This window comes from Carcharodon carcharias, chromosome 1 (genome assembly GCF_017639515.1).
Source record: "Carcharodon carcharias isolate sCarCar2 chromosome 1, sCarCar2.pri, whole genome shotgun sequence".
Taxonomy (NCBI): Eukaryota; Metazoa; Chordata; class Chondrichthyes; order Lamniformes; family Lamnidae; genus Carcharodon; species Carcharodon carcharias.
This window is the reverse complement of record NC_054467.1, coordinates 235,620,524-235,644,407: the sequence shown is the minus strand read 5'-3', so window position 1 is coordinate 235,644,407 and position 23,884 is coordinate 235,620,524. Positions and strand designations below refer to the sequence as shown.

Here is a 23,884-nt window from a genome sequence, read left to right as displayed (position 1 = left end):
GATAGTGGGGGATTCAGTGATAGTAATGTCATTGAACGTCAAGGGGTGATGGTTAGATTCTCTCTTGTTGCACTTGTGTGACGCAAACATTAATTGCCACTTGTCAGCCCAAGCCTGGATATTGTCAGGTCTTGCTGCATTTGGACTGCCTCAGTATCTGAGAAGTGGCAAATGGTGCTGAACATTGAGCAATTATCAGCGAACATCCTCACTTCTGACCTTATGATGGAAGGAAGGTCATTGATGAAGCAGCTGAAGATGGTTGGGCCGAGGGCATATGGCTATATCAGAAAATTTTGAAGCTGATCAGAAAATTTATGTCAGATAATTTGAAGTTGCAGGATCCCGCATATCCTGATTTTGCTTTGTACATGACACAGCACCATATAAATCGGTTTCCATACTGAATCATCATCATTGAACACCCTACATCAGCACCAAGCATCCTCTTAGGACAAGGTCTCAACAATCCCAACCTCAGTATCATTTCTCTTCAGAGCATGAAACTGTAAGCCACAAAGCAAAATAATTTGGCTGAATAGAAGCTTAATTTGGAAAAATTCAAAATAATTTAAATTCAGAAATTAAATCATGAATTAGTACATAATGCTGTATTACAAATAAAGTATTGGAATTATCTATGGTTTGTAACAAAGAGGACAGGGCACTTCTAGCAGGCGTAAATGAGCCATATTGCAAGCCCAGCTGATAATCTTAAATTCTTAGCACATTCAGAATTGTTCAGTAGGTGCTGTCCAATTGCGGAACCACATCTGACATTAGACATTATTCAAGCAGAAAGAACATGTCCAGGGTTATGATTCTTAGCCAGGCCTGAGGTTATGGGGGGAGATCCAGTTAGGGCCCAATAATGTTTTGCTTAGAGCAGATTTTTTTTATTCACTCACGGGATGTGGGCTTTGCTGGCTGGGCCAGCATTTATTGCCCATCCCTAGTGGCCCTTGTGATAAAATTTGAGATTTAAGACGCTTACAAAGTGAATAAGGCCACATAGTTCCATGGATTTTGAACAAACAAAAATAAATTTTACTACACAAGTTCAGAAAGATAAAACAATTTACAATATCTATCTTAGACATTAACATTCAGGGTAGTTATGAGGTACATGTGAATTAGCAGGCAAACTATGGTACAAACTATGGCACACCATACTACACAATAGATGACAAATGCGAACAAAACATGGATTTCTCAACAAGCGACGCAGATTTTTGTCACATTGTGAACCAACCAATCTCACTGAAACTTCGCCTTTCTTATGAGGGTTTCCAATCTCCACATTTGAAGATCTCGCCTTGGAATTCTCTCCTAAAGTCGCTCCCACTTGGATGGCTTCAACGACGACCCACCTCACAGGGCTTCAATCTCGCCCTCCAAGATCCCCTTTCCCTGGATCTCCGAACACATTCAAGCTTCACTTTCCAAGCATAATCTCAGATCTTCGGCCATGTCAAGCACAACACCACTGCTCCAAAGGGGCATCTTTGCCCCAGCAGCCTGCAGCATGGAGTGAACAACCTTTGGCTGCCTTCTCGCATCTTCAGGCTCCTCCTGTGCCCACTTCGTTTAAAGAGCCACAGGGAGCAGACTATCTTAAATTTAAAGCTTAATACTCTGCTCCTTTCTTCAACTTCACTTAAGAGGACCTATTTCTGTCTGGCTTTGTCCCTTATCTGGGATTTCAATTTGGGACCTCTCTGTCCCCCTTCCTGGTTTGGGACCTTCTCCCTGTCTCTCTGTGTCCTGCGCCCTGGGGCACCTACAAGACAATGGTGCTCTGTTCAAGCTCATCTGACCTGCATTTTCACACCATTCTGTTTCTTTTCTTCTGCACAGGCGCACAGGGCCGGTCCTGACCTGAAGAGCAGAGAAAACCCGAATTGCGCATGTGTGGCCATTTCTTGGCAGCGCATGCACGGGAGGCCCGAGATTCGTTGGGTACCCCCGACCTATGAACTGAAGAAGGGGAGTATGAGTTTCATCACCGCAGGCTTTGCACCTTTTCTGAATTAAAGCATGGGGGACAATAGTCCCTGGTGCATTCTCCATAGCAACACCATGAACAGAGTTGACTTGTCAACCAATCAGAATGCTTTTTTCATGCAATATAAATTGTTACTCCCTTTGAAATTTGGTATTCTTGCAACTGTCCTGGTGCATCCAAGATGAAAAGCTTTGACAGTATGTCTCTTTTTTTCAACAATACTCAAATATCTCACCTTCAAATTGTGCAATTTTCTCCATTGCTATTCTGGAAATACCAACCCAAATGGGCTATGGCTTTGGAAGCGTTAACAAATCCTGCACTACCTTATTCAAGTGCTCAGCCTTCAGGCATGAGCTCTCACAATGAGTTGCGCAGGCTCTCGACCAGGTTACCTCTGAACTTGATCTTATCCTCACCTGACATTTAACTGGATTGGCATTGAGTGTTGAATAATATTATGTTGATTTTTCCTCTTCCTAGGCCAGGGGTTCTGAGCCACTTACTACACTATCCAGATCCTGCATGTTTTCATACAGCTAATGGCAAGTTAATAATCACCATAAAGTCATGTAATGTCCTGCATGGTTATCAAATACTAAATTTTTGGAAATATCATACTAAATTCATAGGTTACTGTACCAAATTTCACATAAAGTAGTGTTGTATGGCACCTTCACAGTATTAAATGGGGTAGATTTCAAACAGATCTAGCAACTCAAGACTGGGCATCCATGAGGCACTGTGGGTCATCAGCAGCAGCAGAATTGTACTTGAACACAATCTGTAACCGCATGGCCCGGAATATCCCCCGTTCTACCATTACCATCAAGCCAGGGGATCAACCCTGGTTTAATGAAGGGTGCAGGAGAGCATGCCAGCAGCAGCACCAGATGTACCTAAAATGAAATGTCAACCTGGTGACGCTGTAACACAGGACTATTTGCATGCCAAACAGCATAAGCAGCAAGTGATAGACAGAGCTAAGCGATCCCACAACCAAAGGATCAGATCTAAGCTCTGCAGTCCTGCCCCATCCAGTTGTGAATGGTGGTGGGCAATTAAACAATTCACTGGAGGGGGAAACTCCACAAATATCCCCATTCTCAATGGTGGGTGAGCCCACCACACCAGTAAAAGAGATAAGACTGAAGCTTTTGCTACAATTTTCAGCCAGAAGTGCCAAGTGAATGAGCCAACTAGGCCTCCTCCAGAGGTCCAGCATCACAGATGCCAGTCCTCAGCCAATTCGATTCACTCCATATGATATCAAGAAACGGCTGAAAGCACTGGATGATGCAAAGGTTATGGGCCCTGACAATATTTTGGCAATAGTACTGAAGACTTGCCTTGCCCTGCCCCTAGCCAAACTGTTCCAGTACAGCTACAACACTGGTATCTGCCCACCTATGTGGAAAATTGCCCAGGTGTGTCCCATACACAAAAACCAGGGCAATTCCAACCCAGCCAATTACCGCCCCATCAGTCTACTCTCCATTATCAGTAAAGTAATGGAAGGGATCATCAACAGTGCTATCAGCGACACCTAAGAAATAACCTGCCCACTGACACCCAGTTTGGGTTCTGCCAGGGCCACTCAGCTCCTTACCTCATTACAGCCATGGTTCAAACATGGACAAAAGAGCTGAACTCCCGAGGTGAGGCGAGAGTGACTGCTCTTGACATCAAAGCCGCATTTGAATGAGCTTGGTATCAAGGAGCCCTAGCAAAACTGGAGTCAATGGGAATCAGGGGGAAAGCTCTCCGCTGGTTGGTGTCATACCTAGCACAAAGGAAGATGGCTGTCTTTCTTGTTGGTCATCATCTCAGCTCCAGGATATCACCGCAGGAGTTCCTCAGGATAGTGTCCTCGGGGTACAGCCCAACCATCTTCAGCTGCTTCATCAATGACCTTCCTTCCATCCTAAGGTCAGAGGTGGGAATGTTCGCTGGTGATTGCACAATGTTCAGCACCGCTCGTGACTTCTCAGATACTGAAGCAGTCCACGTCCAAATGCAGCAAGGCCTGGACAATATCCAGGCTTGGGCTGACAAGTGGCAACATTTACGCCACACAAGTGTCAGCAATGACCATCTCCTTCAAGAGAGAATCCAATCATTTCCCCTTGATGTTCAATAGCATTACCATCACTGAAACCCCCATTATCAACAACCTGGGGGTTACCATCGATTAGAAACTGAACTGGACTAGCCATATAAATACTGTGGCTACAAGAGCAGGTCAGAGGCTAGGAATAGTGCGACAAGTAACCCACCTCTTGACTCCCCAAAGCCTCTCCACCATCTACAAGACACAAGTCAGGAGTGTGATGGAATACTCTCCACTTGCCTGGATGAGTTCAGCTCCCACAACACTCAAGGAGCTTGACACTGGCCAGGACAAAGCAGCCCACTTGATTGGCACCACACCTACAAACATTCGCTTCCTCCACCACCGACACAGAGTAGCAGCAGTGTGTACCATCTAAAAGATGCACTGTTGGAATTCACCAAGGCTCATTCAACAACATCTTCCAAACCCATGACCACTACCATCTAGAAGGACAAGGGCAGCAGGCACATGGGAACACCACCACCTGGAAGTTACCCTCCAAGCCACTCACCATTCTGACTGGAAATATATCGTTTCTTCATTGTCGCTGAATCGAAATCCTGGAACTCCCTCCCTAACAGCATTGTGGGTGTACCTACACCATATGGGCTGCAGCAGCTCAAGAGGGCAGGTCACTATCACCTTCTCAAGGGCAACTAGGGATGAGCAATTCATGCTGGCCCAACCAGCGAAGCCCACATCCCACGAATGAATTTAAAAATAAGTCCTACACTAATAAGAATTTATAGTTCTGACCCATTGAGCAATGGTTATACCTTCACATAAAAAGTAATTGTCAGTGTACACTAAGTCACAATGGTCACTTTAACAGTGTACATGAAGTGCAGCAATATTGCCATAAATTACCTGAACAGATGTGGCAGTAGGCTTACAGGTGATCATTTCTTGCAGATGTGAGAACACACAAACTCATCAGCAATGTGTAGTAAGGTGGTACTTTGGTATAAACAGTACAGCATGCAGCATTCTCTCAGTGTAACATAAGAATTAATATAGGGTTTTGAATAGAAATTAATGGAACACTGCTTTAAACAGTAGCAGTGAAATCAACAAAGATGCTAACAGACAGAAACATGCTGTTCTTCCCAAAAGTAAATAACTATAATATTGATTAAACATAGTGAAGACATTTTCTGGTTGCTTTTGAAATCATACACAGAAAAAAACACTTCCTTCACTCAAAAAATTAGTTTTAGGTCATTCAAATGAGACATTAGTCCAAGACCCATTATCCTCTCAGGCAGACGTAAAAATACAATGGAACCACAGTCAAGTATCCTTTATCTGTAAATCCGAAAACTGAACACATCCAAAAACCCCACTTTTTTTTTAACCTCATCAACCTTTAGCATGGAAGCCTAGTTGTTTTTGTCTGCACTGTTTACCTTGCAATTTTTGTGATCAACATGTCAAAAAGAAACTTATGACAGATACTGTGTATTTATTATTCAGTGGTATGTCTGGCTTTTCCAGCCATTTTATTTACTTTAGGCTATAGCTGGCCCAGGTTTAGGCTATTGTACTGTAAGTAGACCTAGGCATATAGGTGGCATCCAAAAAAAAAATCTGAAATCCGCAAAGTAATCGGCACCAAGGGCCGAAATTTCAGATAAATTCAGATAAATTTCAGATAAAGGATACTCGACAGACATTTAGAAAAGCAGGCAAGTCCTCCTTCAACCTTCATCATCACATTGCTCTCTGTGCAAACAGGCTCCACATTTCCTACATTACAACTTTTAAAAAATTTATTTGTTCATGGGATGGGATCACAACTGTGATTGGACTTCTAAGATATTTCACTGGTTCTGAAGCATTTGGGATGCCCATTCAGGAAAGCTGCTACCTAAAAAGTATTTTTTTTTATATGTTTACAAGTTTTTTCACACTATCAACATTTTTAATTTAATGTATTTTGAATCCCATTACATATGTTGGCTGGTGCTCATTTACCATATACCTCCTACATCAGTGTGCCCAATTAAAAGGATGCCTACATAGGAGTTCTACTATGGTAGTGAACAAGTTATTCCCATGAGCTTCTGATGAGTAAAGATACTATGCCAGGGTCCAATCAATAGCCCTAGAGATCCAAGCCAAACGACGGTCCCATTTGCACTTGCACTTCTTATTTATCCTTTAAATATTGTTATTTAACATTTGTGGATGTGGAAGTCAGGAAAAAACTGCTTTTAATTCTTGGTGGATTAATCCTAAATTGCAACACCAGGGTAGGAGTAAATACATCAAGATAAATGCAAAATTAACACAGATTTAAACTTTTTAGATGGTCCTCAGGTTCCATGGTATGCACCTATGTAGCCCATGAAGAGAAAACTTGAATAAGCTACTGAAGTGGGACAGTTAGGATTGGCATTAAAATATATATACAGTATATACATTAATGGAGGTGTGAAGGGATACATGACAAAAGAGAGTTATGCAATATTTGCTGCTCACAGCCTGTGTAAACATAAAGGCGATAAACGAAATTCAATTCCAGACTGGTCATGTATTGACTAGCTCACTGATTAAGTTAAAGAAACTCACCAGGTGAATTAGAATAATTAGTATAAATTGTTGCTTTCCCTTATTGCTTCTTCCCTTACTCACTTGCAATGGATGTAGTCTAGTATACTTTGACTTCAGCAAAGCTTTTGATAAAGTCCCACGTGGGAGACTGATAACAAAGGTAAGAGCCCATGGGATCCAAGGCAATTTGGCAAATTGTATCCAGAATTGACTGAGTGGCAGGAAGCAGAGGGTGATGGTCGAGGGGAGTTTTGTGACTGGATGCCTGTGTCCAGTGGGTTTCCACAGGGATCGGTGTTGGGTCTCTTGCTGTTTGTGGTACATATAAATGATTTAGGCTTGAATGTAGGAGGGTTGGTCAGTAAGTTCGTAGGTAACACGAAAATTGGTGGGATGGTAAGTAGTGAGGAGGATAGCCTTAGATTACAAGAGGATATAGATGGGCTGGTCAGATGGGCTGATCAGTGGCAAATGGAATTTAATCCGCATAAGTGTGAGGTGATGCACTTGGGCAGGACAAACAAGGCACAGGAATATACGATGAATGGTAGGACCCTGGGAAGTATCGAGGATCAGAGGGACCTTGGTGTGCATGTCCACCGGTCTCTTAAGGTAGCGGGACAGGTAGATAAGGTGGTTAAGAAGGCATATGAGAGACTTGCCTTTATGTCATTGCACTAGAGTGCAGAGGAGATTTACCAGGTTGTTGCCTGAGCTGGAGTGTTTTAGTTATGTGGAGAGATTGGATAGGCTGGGGTTATTTTCCCTGCAGCAGAGGAGATTGAGGGGGGGGACACGGTGTATAAAATAATGAGAGGCATAGATAGCGTAGACAGAAAGGAACATTTCCCCTGGTGGAGAGATCAATAACCAGGGGGCATAGATTTAAGGTAAGGGGCAGGAGGTTTAGAGAGATGTGAGGAAGAATTTTTTCACCCAGGGGGTGATGGGAATCTGGAACTCACTACCTGAAAGGGTGGCAGAAACCCTCATAACATTTAAGAAGTATTTGGATGTGCACTTGCGATGCCATGGCATACAAGGCTATGGGCCTAGTGCTGGAAAATGGGATTAGAATAGTTAGATACTTGTTTGACTAGTGCAGACTCGACCGGCCGAAGAGCCTTTATCTGTGCTGTAGGCCTCTGACTCTATGACTTCTTGCGAAGTAAACTGATCAGTTTTCTTTTATTCTTTGTTGGGATGTGGGTGTCACTGGCAAGGCCAGCATTTGTTGCCCATCCCTATTTGCCTTTGAACTGAGTGTTTTGCTAGGCCATTTCAGAGGGCAGTTAAGAGTCAACCACATTGCTGTGGATCTGGGGTCAGATGTAGGTCAGACCAGGTAAGGACAGCAGATTTCTTTCCCAAAAGAACATTAGTGAACTAGATGGGCTTTTACAACAATCGACAATGGTTTCTTGGTTATCATTAGACTTCAAATTCCACCATCTGCCATGGTAGCATTCAAACCCAGGTCTCCAGAACATTACCCTAGTCTCTGGATTACTAGTCCAGTGACAATGCCAGTACACCACTACCTCCCCGTTGTGCAAGATGTAAAGCTTCAACTTGTCTCTATTTTTCAGCAATAGTCAAGCATCCAACAGAATGAAATAAATACTAACATAATCTCAGAGTGCAAAGGACAATCATGATTTAAGCTATATTAATCGCCAGGTTATTGAATCGCGGTTCAGAAAATACACACACATCTAATCTCATGTCTTAAAAAATTAAGTATGCATCTTTTTTACATTAAATCTCACTGGAATATTGTACAAATGCAGTCAATTATAAGTTACTTGACTGGGTTGTCTATAACTTTCTAAAGTTACATACAATTCCAATCATGCATCTTTATACTCCAGAGTTGGCTCAAACATTAAATGCACTGACAAAGAAAGCTCCAACACAAAGGACTCGAAACACTTTCTCTGCCAGAGACATTGGGCTTTGCCCACTGCTTTCAACATGGTGCCATCTGCCCAATATTTATCCAGACATCACTAAAACATTATCTGGTCATTATCACATTGCTGTTTGTGAGACCTTTCTGCACACAAATTCACTGTTGCAAGGCAAGAAATGCAGCAATGACAACATCACAAAAGGTACTTCAAAGGCTGTAAAACACTTTTCAAAAGAAACAAAAACTAATTAGTTTAGTGTAGATAGATTGGAGAAGTTGGGACTGTTCTCCTTGGAGAAGAGGAGGTCTGACAGAGCTTTTCAAAATCATGTGGGGTCTGGATAGGGAGAAACTCTTCCCATTGGTGGATGAATCGACGCAGGTTTAAGGTAATTGGCAAAAGAAGCAATGGTGACATGAGGAAAAACTTTTTCACACAGCGAGTGTTTAAAGTCTGGAATGCACTGCCTGAGAGTGTCGTGGAGACAGATTCAATCAAGGCTTTCAAGAGGGAATTGGATTATTGTCTGAAAAGGAAAAAGGTGCAAGGCAATGGGGAAAAATCAAACTAGTCAAAATCAGTTGAAGTATCAGGAGGTATCTACTAATCATGGAGGGAAGATAGCTTGATGTAAACCGCTCACCTCCCCCTCTCGTCTGATAAAATCATAAACACAATATATTACAAAATCTGAACCAGTATAATCACTAACAACAATAAAAACTAGTATTTACATAGGGGCTTTAACATAGTAAAACATTCCAAGGTGTTCCACAGGAACATTGTCGATCAAAATTTGGCACTGAGCCACATAAGGCGGCATTAAGGCAGATGACTAAAAGCTTTGGAAAAGAGCTTGGTACCAATACATTAAAGAAAACCTTGGCCAGTGTGCTGTAATCTAGCTATGCCCTTAACATGCTTCTGAAGTTCAAATTGACATTATATGCAACAAAAAAAATTCACATTCAGTGCTGTTACACTATAAACTCAAGGAAAACAAAACACCTCTGCTACAACCTCAGAAAATTGCTGATATATTATACTTTCCTAAATTCTTACCACAACACTGTTAGAGCATAGTTCAATTTGTAATACATTTTATTACAAATTGCAGACTATTATCCATGCATGATTTTTTGAGCAGTGTAAAAGCCAAGTTGTAATCTACAAGATTTTCTAATATGTTTACTTATGTAGTCTCCCTCTCCTAACTGCATTAAGATTGTAGCACAGCATACTATCAAACAATTAAGTGCACTATAATGTTACCATAGTCACGCTGTGCACACCACACAGACCACATACCCATAACAATTGAATTTTAGGCTGAAACCTGTAATATATGATCTGTATACTGTAGTATCACTGCAATAGAACATATTGTAAATAAAAACATTAGAAATAGGAAGGTTAGGGTCATTGTGCACCTCGAATCCGATCCAATTTTGTACCTTAATGATACCTTCCTTGTATCCTTTGCTTCCCTTAGTATGCCAAAGATATATTGATCTCTGACTTCAATATACTCAACAATTGAGCATTCACAGCTCTCTGGGGTGGAGAATTCCAAAACTTCACAACCCTTTTATTAGTGAAGAAATTTCTTCTTATCTCAAATCTAAATGGCCGACCCCTGTTTCTGAAATTCTGACTCCTAGTTCTGGACTCTCCAGCCAAACAAAACCTCCTCCCAGCATCTATCCTATTAAGGCTCTTATGAACTCCATGTTTCAATCAAGTCAGCCCTCATTCTTCTAAACTCTATAAAATATAGAAGAGAATTATAGAATAGTTACAGAACAGGTGGCCAGTCGATCTGTCATGTCCATGGCTGATTCACCTAGTGCCACTCCCCTGTTTTTTCCCCATAGCCCTCCAAATTTTTCCTTTTCAGATAATAATCCAATTCCCTCTTGAAAGCCTTGCTTGAATCTGCCTCCACCACAATCTCAGGCAGTGCATTCCAGACTTTAACCACTCGATGTGTGAAAAAGTTTTTCCTCATGTCACCATTGCTTCTTTTGCCAATTACCTTAAACCTGTGTCCTCTGGTTCTTGATTCGTCCACCAATGGGAAGAATTTCTCCGTATCCAGATCCCTCATGATTTTGAATACTTCTGTCAGACCTCTTTCATCTTCTCTTCTCCAAGAATAGTCCCAACTTCTCCAATCTATCTACATTAAACTATTATGAATCTACATTCTCAAATGGAATTACCAAGTACGTGAAATGCTTAAGGGAACAAATAGAAGATTTCACATGCTATGTCCTCTCAAGCATTACAACGTATCTCAAACTAACCTGTTCACTGTGTTTAGTAATTACGTGAGACTCATTGTTGAATAAGCAGGGCCAGTTAAGAATGCTGGGTTTTCCAAAGAGCATGTGAACAAGCTTGAAACTATTCGGAAACGAGCACTGAAACCGATCCTAGGTAACATGTATCAAAGTTACCCCAGCACAATCAAACAACTGAATTGAAAAGCAGAATACTGTTCTCATGAAAGTCATCGACATGAAATGTTAGCTGTTTCACTACATAGATGCTGCCAGTATTTCCAGCATTTTCTGTTTTTATTACTGAATGTGCTCCCTGACTGAAAGGCAGAAAAAGTTCTGTCTTGACTTCACTAGAAAACTCTTGAGTCTCACCTCTCATTGTCACTATCTCTTGCCACAACCACACAAAAATAAATACGTGATTAAATTAAGGAAAAGCGACACTATCCCACAAATAAGGTAGAGAATGAAAAGGCCAGACAGCCCTATCCCCTACCAGTGTCCTAGCCTACTTTATAAAACTTATAAATAATATGTAAATGATTGACAAAGGAACTCAACCTGACAATATATGATCCATGGACTTTAATACAAAATGCAGAGTGCAGCAGACCTTTCATTTTCATTCTGTACATTGAGGAATCCTGCATTATGCAATGTATTGTAATTGTCTACTGAAATGTTGATATTTGTACAATCCTTTTATTATTTTATACTTTAGTTTTTATTTTAATGATTGTCTATAACAATTATGAATTATATTACTTGTTTTATTTGTAACATCACAATTCTGCACCTGCCACCATGATGATTTTTCAGTAAACTAATTATTAACCATCTGTAATTGAAGTTCCACATCCTTCCAAAAACGTGGTGCCAAGTACTGGATGCAATAGCCCAGTTGAGGCCAAACCAATGTTTTATAACGGTTTAACATAACTTCCTTGTTTTTGAGCCCTATGCCCCTATTATGAAGACTAAAACCCTGTATGCTTTATTAACTCTCTCAACCTGTCCTGCTACCTTCAGCAACTTGTGTAGATGTACATTTAGATCGCTCTGCTCCTGCACCTCCTTTACAATTATAATAGAAATTTTAAAATATAGGCCTGGTCTACTCAATTTCTGCTCATGAGTTAACACCCTCATCTCAGGAATCAGTTTAGAGAACGTTATTGGACATCCTTTAAAGCAGGTATATCATTCCTCAGATAAGGAAACCAAAACTGCACAGTTCTCCAGGTCTGACAAAGGCCCTATATAAGTGCTGTAAGATTAATTTTCCCAATCATAAATATGTCAACTGTGCAAATATATCATTTCAAGTGTGATAATAGTGTAGGTGAATGTTGCATAACATTACATGACACTGGAGCTAAAATGTGTAATGTTTTAAGAGTAATGGTACATTGCACACTTGCCCTCAGTTGCAGTGTAACTTTCCAGTCACAGAATCATGCACTACCAATGTAGTACAATACACACTTCATCTCAAGCAGTGCAGTGGAGGATAAATAAATATCTCTCACAGACACACACACAACAAATGGGCAAACCAGTGTAGTCAAAAGTAGTGTAAGTATGAAATACACTAGTCAGTGACTATAATGTGACATTGGCGTAGAGGATGGCCCAGTCCGAATGAAACGTGCCTTTGAGTTATGTCAAGGCACACAAATACACACACCACAGGCCTGAGCACCATTATAAACTGCTGCTGCTGGCCCAGTGTCCTGGTCGCCATGGCGCCGCTCACCTCCAGTCTGGGTCAACTCCTGCCTCAGGCCGCTCGTGTACTCGATCAGCTCCTCCAGGGTCCGGTCGCAGTGTTGCCCGTACGAGGTGAATTTCTGCAGCACTTTATCCAGCTCCCTCTCCACGTTCAGACATTGCTCCATGATTTCACCAAACAGAGCGTGAGAGGATGGGGAAGGGGAGAGGGGACAGGGGGGAGATGAGGGGACGGGATGTGGATGGTAAACAGACAAGTCAGACGAAGCGCTCCGCCAAGCGGACGCTGACTGACTCCTGGGATGTCTCTCTCTCCACCCGGGTCCGGCAGCGCGCCTGCGCCGCCGCCTCCGCCTGCCCGCTCCGGTTCGATCTGGCCTGGCCCTCTCCGCGCCTGCGTCCCTCCACCCGCTCCGGTTCAATCCGATCCGGCCCGACCGTCTCCAGACTTGCGTCTCTCACTCAACCTGACCCTCTCCGCCCCCCACCGATCCGGCCCAGCACTATCCACGCTTGCACTCCCCCTAACCGAAACGGCCCAGCACTATCCGCGCCTGCGCCCCCAACCGAACCGGCCCAGCACTATCCGCGCCTGCGCCCCTACCCCCGATCCGATCCGACCCGGCCTTCTTCGCGCCTGCGCCCCTCCCTCGGCTCCGATCCGGCCCTCCCTGCGCCTGCGTCCCCCCCCCCCCCCCCCCCCCCGCGCGACTGTTTTTGTTTTTCTCGCCAAACGGCAGCTGCGACTTTGTGCGACGTGTGGGAGATACCTACCTTCACAAACCGACTGAGGGAAGGGGGGGGAGGCACGGAAGGAAGGCGTACCGCTAACAGTACCGCAGAGCGGCAAAAAAATTAAATATGCATACAGCTCGTCATGAGCCAAACAAGTCCTATCTGATGCAAATCCAATGTGATCATTTAGATGCGATTATTCCCAAAGTATCATTCACAACTCCCTGTGTTCCTAACCCCATGGATCAAACCGGAAGTTAGTACTGTGATTACATTTATGCGAATCTGAGAGTTGGGAGAATAATATTTTGTAAAATGAAGGCGGCGAATCTCTGATTACAAATCAGGTTTTTTTTAACACCGTCGGTTCGGTTGTATGTTTTATTAGATGAAGATGCCGGCGCTTGTTTATTGGGCACTGAGCAGCCGCAGCTGATTTGACCTTTGACCCGCTGTTGCTATGTTACCAGCTGACCCCGACCCCTGACCCAAGGTTGAGGTAGGTTCTTAGAAGCCAGTGGTGTTCAGTAATGTTGAGCGTCAGATACTAAATTGTATTTTTGTGATTAAAATATAGGTAAAGGGAAGACAGTGGCATAGTGGTAATATCACTGGACTAATTATCCAGAGACCCAGGAGGTTAATACTTTGGGGATCAAATCCCACCAGGGCAGCTAGTGGAATTTAAATTCAATTAATAAATACATCTGGAATTGAAAGCTAGTCTCAGTAACAGTGTCCTTGACAGCTATCACTGATTGTCATAAAAACATATCTGGTTCATTAACAAAAACAGAATTACCTGGAAAAACTCAGCAGGTCTGGCAGCATCGGCGGAGAAGAAAAGAGTTGATGTTTCGAGTCCTCATGACCCTTCGGCAGAACTTGAACAGTTCTGTCGAAGGGTCATGAGGACTCGAAACGTCAACTCTTTTCTTCTCCGCCGATGCTGCCAGACCTGCTGAGTTTTTCCAGGTAATTCTGTTTTTGTTTTGGATTTCCAGCATCCGCAGTTTTTTTGTTTTTATCTCTGGTTCATTAATGTCCTTTAGGGAATCCTCTAAAAACCTGAAACAAAAATAAAAATACCTGGAAAAACTCAACAGGTCTGACAGCTTCTGCGGAGAGGAACACAGTTAACGTTTCGAGTCCGTATGACTCTTCAACAGAACCAAGGAAAAATAGAAAAGGGGTGAAATATAAGCTGGTTTAAGGGGGGGGGGGGGGGGGGTGGGACAAGTAGAACTGGATAGAGGGCCAGTGTTAGGTGGAGATAACCAAAAGATGTCATAGACAAAAGGACAAAGAGGTGTTGAAGGTGGCGATATTGTCTAAGGAAAGTGCTAATGGGTGACATTAAGGGTAGAAAGCAGGACGAGCAAGGTACAGATAGCCCTAGTGGGGATGGGGTGGAGGGAAGGGATCAAAATAGGCTAAAAGGTAGAGATAAAACAATGGATGGAAATACATTTAAAAATAATGGAAATAGATGGGAAAAGAAAAATCTATATCAATTATTGGAAAAAAGGGGGATCAGAAAGGGGGTGTGGATGGAGGAGAGTTCATGATCTAAAATTGTTGAACTCAATATTCAGTCCAGAAGGCTTTAAAGTGCCTAGTTGGAAGATGAGGTGCTGTTCCTCCAGTTTGCGTTGAGCTTCTCTAGAACATTGCAGCAGGCCAAGGATGGACGTGTGGGCATGAGAGCAGGGTGGAGTGTTGAAATGGCAAGCAACAGTGGGGTCTGGGTCATGCTTGCGGTCAGACCGAAGGTGTTCCACAAAGCGGTCACCCAGTCTGCATTTGGTCTCTCCAATGTAGAGGAAACCGCATTGGGAGCAGCGAATGCAGTAAAGTAAATTGAGGGAAGTGCAAGTGAAATACTGCTTCACTTGAAAGGAGTGTTTGAGCCCTTGGACAGTGAAGAGAGTGGAAGTAAAGGGGCAGGTGTTGCACCTTCTGCAGTTGCATGGGAAGATGCTGTGGGAGGGGGTTTAGGTGTAGGGGGTGATGGAGGAGTGGACCAGGGTGTCCTGGAGGGAACGATCCCTGCGGAAAGACGCCGGGGGGGGGTGAAGGGAAGATGTGTCTGGTGGTGACATCATGCTGGAGTTAGCAGAACTGGCGGAGGATGATCCTTTGAATGCGGAGGCTGGTGGGGTGATAAGTGAGGACAAGGGGGACCCTATCATGGTTGTGGGAGGGAGAGGAAGGTGTGACGGTGGATGTGCGGGAGATGGGCCGGACACGGTTGAGGGCCCTGTCAACCACCGTGGGTGGAAAACCTCGGTTAAGGAAGAAGGAAGACACGTCAGAGGAACTGTTTTTGAAAGTGGCGTCATCAGAACAGATGCAATGGAGGCGAAGGAACTGAGAGAATGGGATGGAGTCCTTAGAGGAAGCGGGGTGTGAGGAGCTGTAATCGAGGTAGCTGTGGGAGTCCGTAGGCTTGTAATGAATATTGGTGGATAGTCTATCACCAGAAATTGAGAAAGAGAGATCAAGGAAGGGAAGGGAAGTGTCAGAGATGGACTATGTGAAAATGATGGAGGGGTGGAAATTCCTCTTAAAAACCTGGTCTGGCCTACCATGTAACTCCAGACCCACAGCAATGTGGTTGACTCTTAACCACCTTCTGAGATGGCCAGGCAAGCCACTTAGTTGTACCAAACTGCTGCGGAAAGTTTGAATCAAATGGAATGCAGCGACTCACCACCACCTTCCCAAGGACAATTAGGAATGGGCAACAACTGCTGACCTTGTCTGCAACACTTCATCCCATGGAAGAATTCAAAAATGCAGTTTTTTTTTTGTAGATAATTAGAAAGGCAAAAGCAAAATACTTTGGATGCTGGAAATCTGAAACAAAAACAAAAATAGCTGGAAAAACTCAGCAGGTCTGACAGCATCTGTGGAGAGGAAGACAGAGTTAAAGTTTCAAGTCCGTATGACTCTTCATCAGAAAAGTTCAAAACATTAACTCTGTCTTCCTCTCCACAGATGCTGTCAGACCTGCTGAATTTTTCTAATTAGAAAAGTATATTTGGAAACAAACCTGTCAAGATTCACTAATGTTTTTATTGATATAATCTATTCTGAGCTCAATATGTGTAAATTGGTATATTGTTTTTGACTTGTATTAAGAATGACAACTGCCTTGTTCCCTTTTCATTTTACTTATCATACAGCACAAGAAATAAATTCAGGTCATCTATTTAGATGGCTTTGCCATTTGCAGAGATGCCAATTTGCTGTATTCAATACAAGGATGCCAAGCTTTTAATTATCACAGAATTTACAGCATAGATAAACCTCCTGGGCAGGTGCATCTGTGTTAGTGCTGGCACTGTCAATTCTAATCCCATTTGCCTGCCATTTCTATGCTTTGCAAATATGTACTCAACTCTGCATCAAATGATGATTCTGAGAGACAGAGCAGACACGACAGCTGAAATGCCTCCTTCTGTGCTGTAGCTATTCTGTGATTCTGGGAACTTGCATTTAAATAGTATCATTCACATCTTCAGGAGATACCAGAGTAGGCATTAAGTTAACTTTTGAAATGAAGTCATTGTTGCCTCTTGGGGAAAAGACAGCAGATAAATAACCAGCTAATTTGTTTTTGTGGTGGCAGTTGAAGGATGTTGAAAGTTGGCCGGGACATCCCAGCTATTTTTCAGAAGAGAGCCACAAGTTTGTCATGTCCAAAAGACATGAAGGAAAATATTTAGATAAAAGCAAAATACTGCGGATGCTGGAAATCTGAAACAAAAACAAAAATACCTGGAAAAACTCAGCAGGTCTGACAGCACCTACGGAGAGGAATACAGTTGACATTTTGAGTCCATATGACTCTTCATCAGAACTAAGGAAATAGAGAAATTAGGTGAAATATAAGCAGGTAGAGGAGGGTGGGACAGGTAGAGCTGGATAGGGGGCCAGTGATAGGTGGAGACAAAGAAGAGATTGCCCAAGATGTTGTAGACAAAAGGACAAAGGGATGTTGACGGTGATATTATCTAAGGAAAGTGCTAATGGGGGCATTAAGGGTAGCAAGCAGGACAAGTTAGTGGCAGATGGCCCTAGTAGGGGTGGGGTGGGGGGAAGGGATCGAAATGGGCTAAAAGGTGGAGATAAAACAATAGATTGAAATAAATTTAAAAATAGGTGGGAAAAGAAACATATATTTTTTAATTATAAATTATTGGAAAAAGGGGGATTGGAAAGGGACTGGGGATGGAGGAGAGAGTTCATGATCTGAAATTGTTGAACTCAATATTGAGTCCGGAAGGCTGTAAAGTGCCTAGTCGGAAGATGAGGTGCTGTTCCTCCACTTTGCGTTGAGCTTCACTGGAACATTGCAGCAGGCCAAGGACAGACATATGGGCATGAGAGCAGGGTGGTGTGTTGAAATGGCAAGCGACAGGGAGGTCTGGATCATGCTTGCGGACACACCGAAGGTGTTCCGCAAAACGGTCACCCAGTCTGCGTTTGGTCTCTCCAATGTAGAGGAGACCGCATGGGGAGCAGGGAGCGATCCATGTGGAAAGCCGCCGGGGGTGAAGGGTAGATGTGCTTGGTGGTGGCATCATGCTGGAGTTGGCGGAAGGATGTTAAATGTTGGCCAGGACATCGCTGCTATTTTTCAGAAGAGAGCCACAAGTTTGTCATGCCCAAAAGACATGAAGGAAAATATTTAGATAAAAGCAAAATACTGTGGATGCTGGAAATCTGAAACAAAAACAAAAACAGCTCAAAAAACTCAGCAGGTCTGACAGCATCTGCATTTCCGCCAACTCCAGCATGATGCCACCACCAAACACATTTTCCCTTCACCCACTTCGGTGGCTTTCCGCAGGGATCGTTCCCTCCGGGACACCCTGGTCCATTCCTCCATTACCCCCTACACCTCAACCCCCTCCCACAGCACCTTCCCATGCAACCGCAGAAGGTGTAAAACCTGCCCCTTTACTTCCCCCACCGTGCAAGGGCCCAAACACTCCTTTCAAGTGAAGCAGTGCTTCGCTTGTACTTCCCTCAATTCAGTCTACTGCATTCGCTGCTCCCAATGCGGTCTCCTCTACATTGGCGAGACCAAACACAAACTGGGTGACCATTTTGTGGAACACCTTCGGTCCGTCCGCAAGCATGACCCAGACCTCCCTGTCTCTTGCCATTTCAACACACCACCCTGCTCTCATGCCCACATGTCCGTCCTTGGCCTGCTGTTCCAGTGAAGCTCAACGCAAACTGGAAGAACAGCACCTCATCTTCCGACTAGGCACTTAACAGTCTTCCGGACTTAATATTGAGTTCAACAATTTCAGATCATGAAGTCTCTCCTCCATCCGCACCCCCTTTCCGATCCCCAGTTTCCAATAATTTATAATTTAAAAAAATATCTATTTATCTTTTCCCACGTATTTTTAAATTTATTTCAATCTATTGTTTTATCTCCATCTTTTAGCCCATTTCTATCACTTCCCCCCACCCCACCTCCACTTGGGCGATCTGCCACTAACTTGTCCTGCTTGCTTCCCTTAATGCCCCCATTAGCACCTTCCTTAGATAATATCAGCATCAACACCCCTTTGTCGTTTTGTCTACGACATCTTTGGCAATCTCTTCTTTGCCTCTACCTATCACTGGCCCCCTATCCAGCTCTACCTGTCTCACCCTCCTTTACCAGCTTATATTTCACCTTATTTCTCTATTTCCTTAGATCTGATGAAGAATCATAAGGACTCAAAATGTCAACTGTATTCCTCTTCACAGATGCTGTCAGACTTGCTGAGTTTTTCCAAGGAAAATATTTATATGTATATATCATCATGGCTACTTTATAAAATTAATACCTTTTTTTTAAATGGGCAAAGATCTTTACACTGACTGAAGCCTGACGAGCTATGGCTCACATGAAAAGAATTCATAGCCTTCAGAAGAGAACAAGTCTCTTGTAATCTCCAAAGAGGTGCTAATGCCCCCTGTGACTGCAGAAATCAAATTCCAAGGAAATGCTCAAAGACCCTTTACAAACAGAGCTCTGGCCAATGGAGACGATATGTCTGCAAAGACAAAGAGGCCCTGAAACTGCTGGAACTTATTAATGGATGCAACATTAACCATCTCAAGAATCCAGACTGGAATTTACACACTTTGTCCAAACCAGGAGTGGGAGTTATGTCAGATAACACCACCCCACCCTCGCCCACCCCCACCCCCAAGTTGCTAGAAGCTGTAAGATTGTCTTATGGATCTGAATCCAGGCAGTCTGTCATCTTCCATCAACAAAGCAGCAGCAAATAAAGGGCTATGTCCAGGTTTAAACTGCCAAGCCCTCATCTAAAACAAAAACAGAATTACGTGGAAAAACTCAGCAGGTCTGGCAGCACCGGCGGAGAAGAAAATGAGTTTTTCCAGGTAATTCTGTTTTTGTTTTGGATTTCCAGCATCCGCAGTTTTTTGTTTTTAAGCCCTCATCTACCCTGGTTTCTACTGGAATGTCTAAACTTCTGTACCAGTATCTAGTGCAAAACTGATTCACCTCTATGTACTTCTCCCATCGTGGAAGTCAGCGTTACTGGAAAAGTGGATCACCCTGCATCAGTTTCAGCTGGCTAACCTCTCTGAAGGAATATACCATTGGACTTTTGATTCTGGACTCTGGACTCTCATGAAACAATAATTCTTTTCTTTTTTTTCTGTCGTCTTCGCCCTTTCTTTCCCTTATCCCTATTTTATTGTGAGAATGTACCGGGATTACATAGAAATACCCCCTCCCTGTATTTGGAGTGTTTATAAAGTAAACTAACCCTCTGATTTTACCCTATCCCACGTTCAGTGTGGGGCTATTAATAGAGGATTGAATCACTTTAAAACTGACAGGTTGGAGAAAATATGCCACTATTTATAAAAGGGGAAATCAAAAATCAAAAACACCTTTCTGTTTATGGATGGGTGGTGAGAGGAGAAATCAGGGCTGTTTTAAAGTAAACCCCGCTCCTGTCTGTAACAAATTATTTTCCATCCAGCTAAATGGGCAGCTTGGGCTCCAGCTTAATGTCTGATCTAAAGGACAGCACTTCCAAAAATGCAGCTCACTCTTGATATCACAACAAATTTTCCTTGGAGAAAGGAAGGCTGAGAGGAGATTTGATAGAAGTATTCAAAATTATGAGGGGTCTGGACAGAGTAGATAGAGAGAAACAGTTCCCATGAGTTCTGTTGAAGATGAAAGGGCACAGATTGAAAGTAATTGGCAAAAGAAGGAAAGGTGACTTGAGGAAAAACTTTTTCACACTGTGACTGGTTTAGGTCTGGAATGCACTGCTGGAGAGTGTGGTGGAGGCAGGTTCAATCAAGGCATTCAAAAGGGAATTAAACTGCTATCTAAGAAGGAAGAATGTATAGGGTTACAGGGGCATGACCCTAAATGAATTGCACATTCAGAGAGCCGATGCAGACATTATAACCCAGATGGTCCCTTCAGCACTGTAACAATATTGTGATTCTGAATGTCAGTCTAAGATCTAACACAATAAGAAATTTAAATTTAGAAACTAAGTAAAGACAGATGGCAAATGGGCATCTTGTGAATTGTAAGAGGCTGGGAAATTGGCCAGCTCCCAAGCTGACAGTTGGAACAGTGGAAGGTGGTGATCCATTCACTGGGAGGATCTTGGACAGGTCCACGGTACCCAGAATTTTTTTGTGTGAGCCAAGGAGCAGCGCTCCTCCAGACCCCAAAATGTAACATTTGATTTAAGGAAACTGGCCACTACCTGAAATAAATAGGCAGTTAGACAGCACAGCTGTAACACTGAAATTACAATTGGGGTCCTATGACCCCGATTTGCACATTAGAAGCATCCTCCCATCTGAAACAGGTGGGTTCTCTCTGGCTACCCATCTAAGAACCCTATGCAAGATCACGAAAGCTGGAGTGGAAGTATGAAAAGAGTGGTAGGTATTCCAACTACCACTGCTTTTACTCAGGACATGAGTTAAAATCAGCCCTGTGGACTGTCAATATACATACCTTTTAAGATATGAAATGTTAGTTTTAAAATAAGCCTAACTTCACCAAAACAAACCTGTAAATGTGGTTCCCACAGGAGTGTAATCCTTCGTAACTTTAAAAAAAATTTATTCAAGGGATGTGGATGTCACTGATAAGGCCAGTATTTATTGCTCATTCCAAGTTGCCCATGGGAAGTTGGTGGTGAGCTGTCTTCCTGAATGACCATAGTCCGTGTTATGAAGATACACCCATCGTGTCGTTAGGTAGGCAGTTTCAAGTTATTGATCCCACAACAGTGAAGGAACAGCAATATAGTTCCAAGTCAGGATGGTGACTAGGAGGGGAACTTGCAGACTGTGGTGTTCCCATGCACCTGCTACCCTTGCCCTTCTAGATGGCCGTGGATTTGGAAGCTGTTGTTAAAGAAGCCTTGGTGAGTTACTGCAGTGCATCTTAAAGATGATACATACTGCAGACACAGTACACTGATGGTGGAGGGAATATTTAAGGTGGTGGATGGGCTGCTAATGGACTGCTTTGTCCTGCATGGTGTTGAGTTTTTTGAGTGTTGTTGGATCTGCACTCATCCAGGGAAGTGGGGAGTATTCCATCACCGTCTTGTGTCTTGTAGATGGTGGAAAGCTTTGGAGAGTCAGGAGGTGAGTTGCTGCAGAATTTTCAGCCTTTTACCTGCTCTTGAAGCCACATTATTTATGTGACTGGTCAAATTAAGTTTCTGGCTAATGGCGAACTCCAGAGTGTTAATGGTAAGGAATTTAGTAATGGTAATGATGTTGAATGCCATGGGAACTATCTCTTGTGGGAGAATGGCATTACCTGGCTTTGGTGTGGCATGAATGTTACTTGCCACCTGTCAGCTCAAGCCTGGAAGTTGTCCAGCTCTTGCTGCACGTGGGCCTAGACTGCTTCATTATCTGAGGAGTTACAAATGAAATTGAACACTTGTGCAATCGTCAAGGAACATCCCCATTTCTGACCTTATGATGGAGGGAAGATCATTGATGAAGGAGCTGAAGGTGGTCGGACCTAGGACACTACCCTGAGCACTGTTCATGTAGCACTGCACTATGGCTGAGATGATTGGCTTCCAATAACCATAATCAACTTTCTTTGTGCTGGGTATGACTTCAGTCAGTGGGGAGTTTTCCCCTAATTCTTAATGACTTCATTTTAGCTAGGACTCGTTGATGCCACACTCAGTCAAAAGCTGCCTTGATGTCAAGGGCAATCACTCTCACTCCACTTCTGGAATTCAGTCCTTTTGTCCAAATTTGGACCAAGGCTGTAAGAAGGACTGAAGCCAGGTTATCCTGAAATAAAAAGCTGGATTTCTCTTGCCATATTGATCATTATGAATTGTTATGGCACAGCTGATGATAAATGCCAAGCTGTCTTTAAAAAGTACCTGGATGAGCACTTGGCACGTCATAACATTCAAAGCTATGGGCCAAATGCTGGTAAATGAGATTAGGTAGGTAGGTCAGGTGTTTCTCACATGTCAATGCAGACTCGATGGGCCGAAAGGCCTCTTCTGCACTGTGACTCTGTGATTCTGTGATTCTGCGCCCAAATCCCAAAGGGAAACTTGAAACAGCTACAAAATGGTTTTTGCAATTTGTACAGTATGAGGAGAGGTTCTGAAATCCTGAAATGATGTCCCCAAATACTTGTGATGATTTTATAGTAGGCTAAATGTTTATTAAGTAAAAGCAAAAAAAAAAATTACACCTAAATGCAAGAATGGCTTCATACTGTAAACAGTACTTTAAAACAGTTCCAAAAGATCTTAATTTAACTACCCTCAGAGTTAACCTTCCCCTCTTCTGTTCAGCAACTATCCTTATAGGTTTTAAAATCTATAAAATTCAACTAATTTTACTACACACACAGTGCCTTTTCCTTTGGGGGGGGGCGTCCTCTGAGGCTGAGAATAACTGGCTCTCCAGGTCTGGTCTTGATTACAGTGTCTTCTGGGAGGTCTGACCAGCTATCCTGCTGTCTTCTGGGAGATCTGAAAAGCTACCCCACATAGGCATCAGTATTTCCTTAAATACATTCCTTCCCTTTGATCTCTCTAATGTCTCAACCAGTCTCTTCAGAAATGCTTTCTTCCCAGAACTGATTAAACTCGTTTCTTTCCTCTAGCTCTTATGTTTTTTAAAAAATTAATTTACCCTATCTTTACCTTACTTAATTACACATTTTACAACCTGCATATATCCCCCTTTGAACTAAAACAACTCAATTCAAACTATTGCTGTTATTGCTTTATGTAAAATTCTGATTGAAGTTCCTCTTGGTTCATTAACATATCAAAATCACTTATTACTGTTGGTTTTATACACTTGCAGTTACTCTGTCTCTTACTCCAGTTACCATACTTACAGCCTCCAACAGCCTGTCTTCCAGTACATAAGAAATATGACAATGATATTACCAAAAGAAAAATATTACAATTTCTTGTTTTCTTGACACAATATTTCTAATCTTTGTATAGCAAGCATCATA

General features: G+C 42.9%; 2 protein-coding genes across 2 annotated transcripts in view; one reads left to right on the top strand and one right to left on the bottom strand.

Moving 5' to 3' along the window:
* Positions 1-13,184, bottom strand: part of LOC121279355 (E3 ubiquitin-protein ligase RMND5A) — a 42,812-nt gene extending 29,628 nt beyond the window's left edge. Inside the window, exon 1 of the mRNA XM_041190541.1 lies at positions 12,626-13,184. Coding sequence (XP_041046475.1) covers positions 12,626-12,767 — 142 coding nt within the window. The 5' untranslated portion in view covers positions 12,768-13,184. The remainder of the gene's footprint in view (positions 1-12,625) is intronic.
* A 430-nt stretch (positions 13,185-13,614) lies between these two features.
* Positions 13,615-23,884, top strand: part of rnf103 (ring finger protein 103) — a 106,159-nt gene continuing 95,889 nt past the window's right edge. Inside the window, exon 1 of the mRNA XM_041184120.1 lies at positions 13,615-13,834. The gene's annotated coding sequence lies outside the window, so the exon portion shown is untranslated. The remainder of the gene's footprint in view (positions 13,835-23,884) is intronic.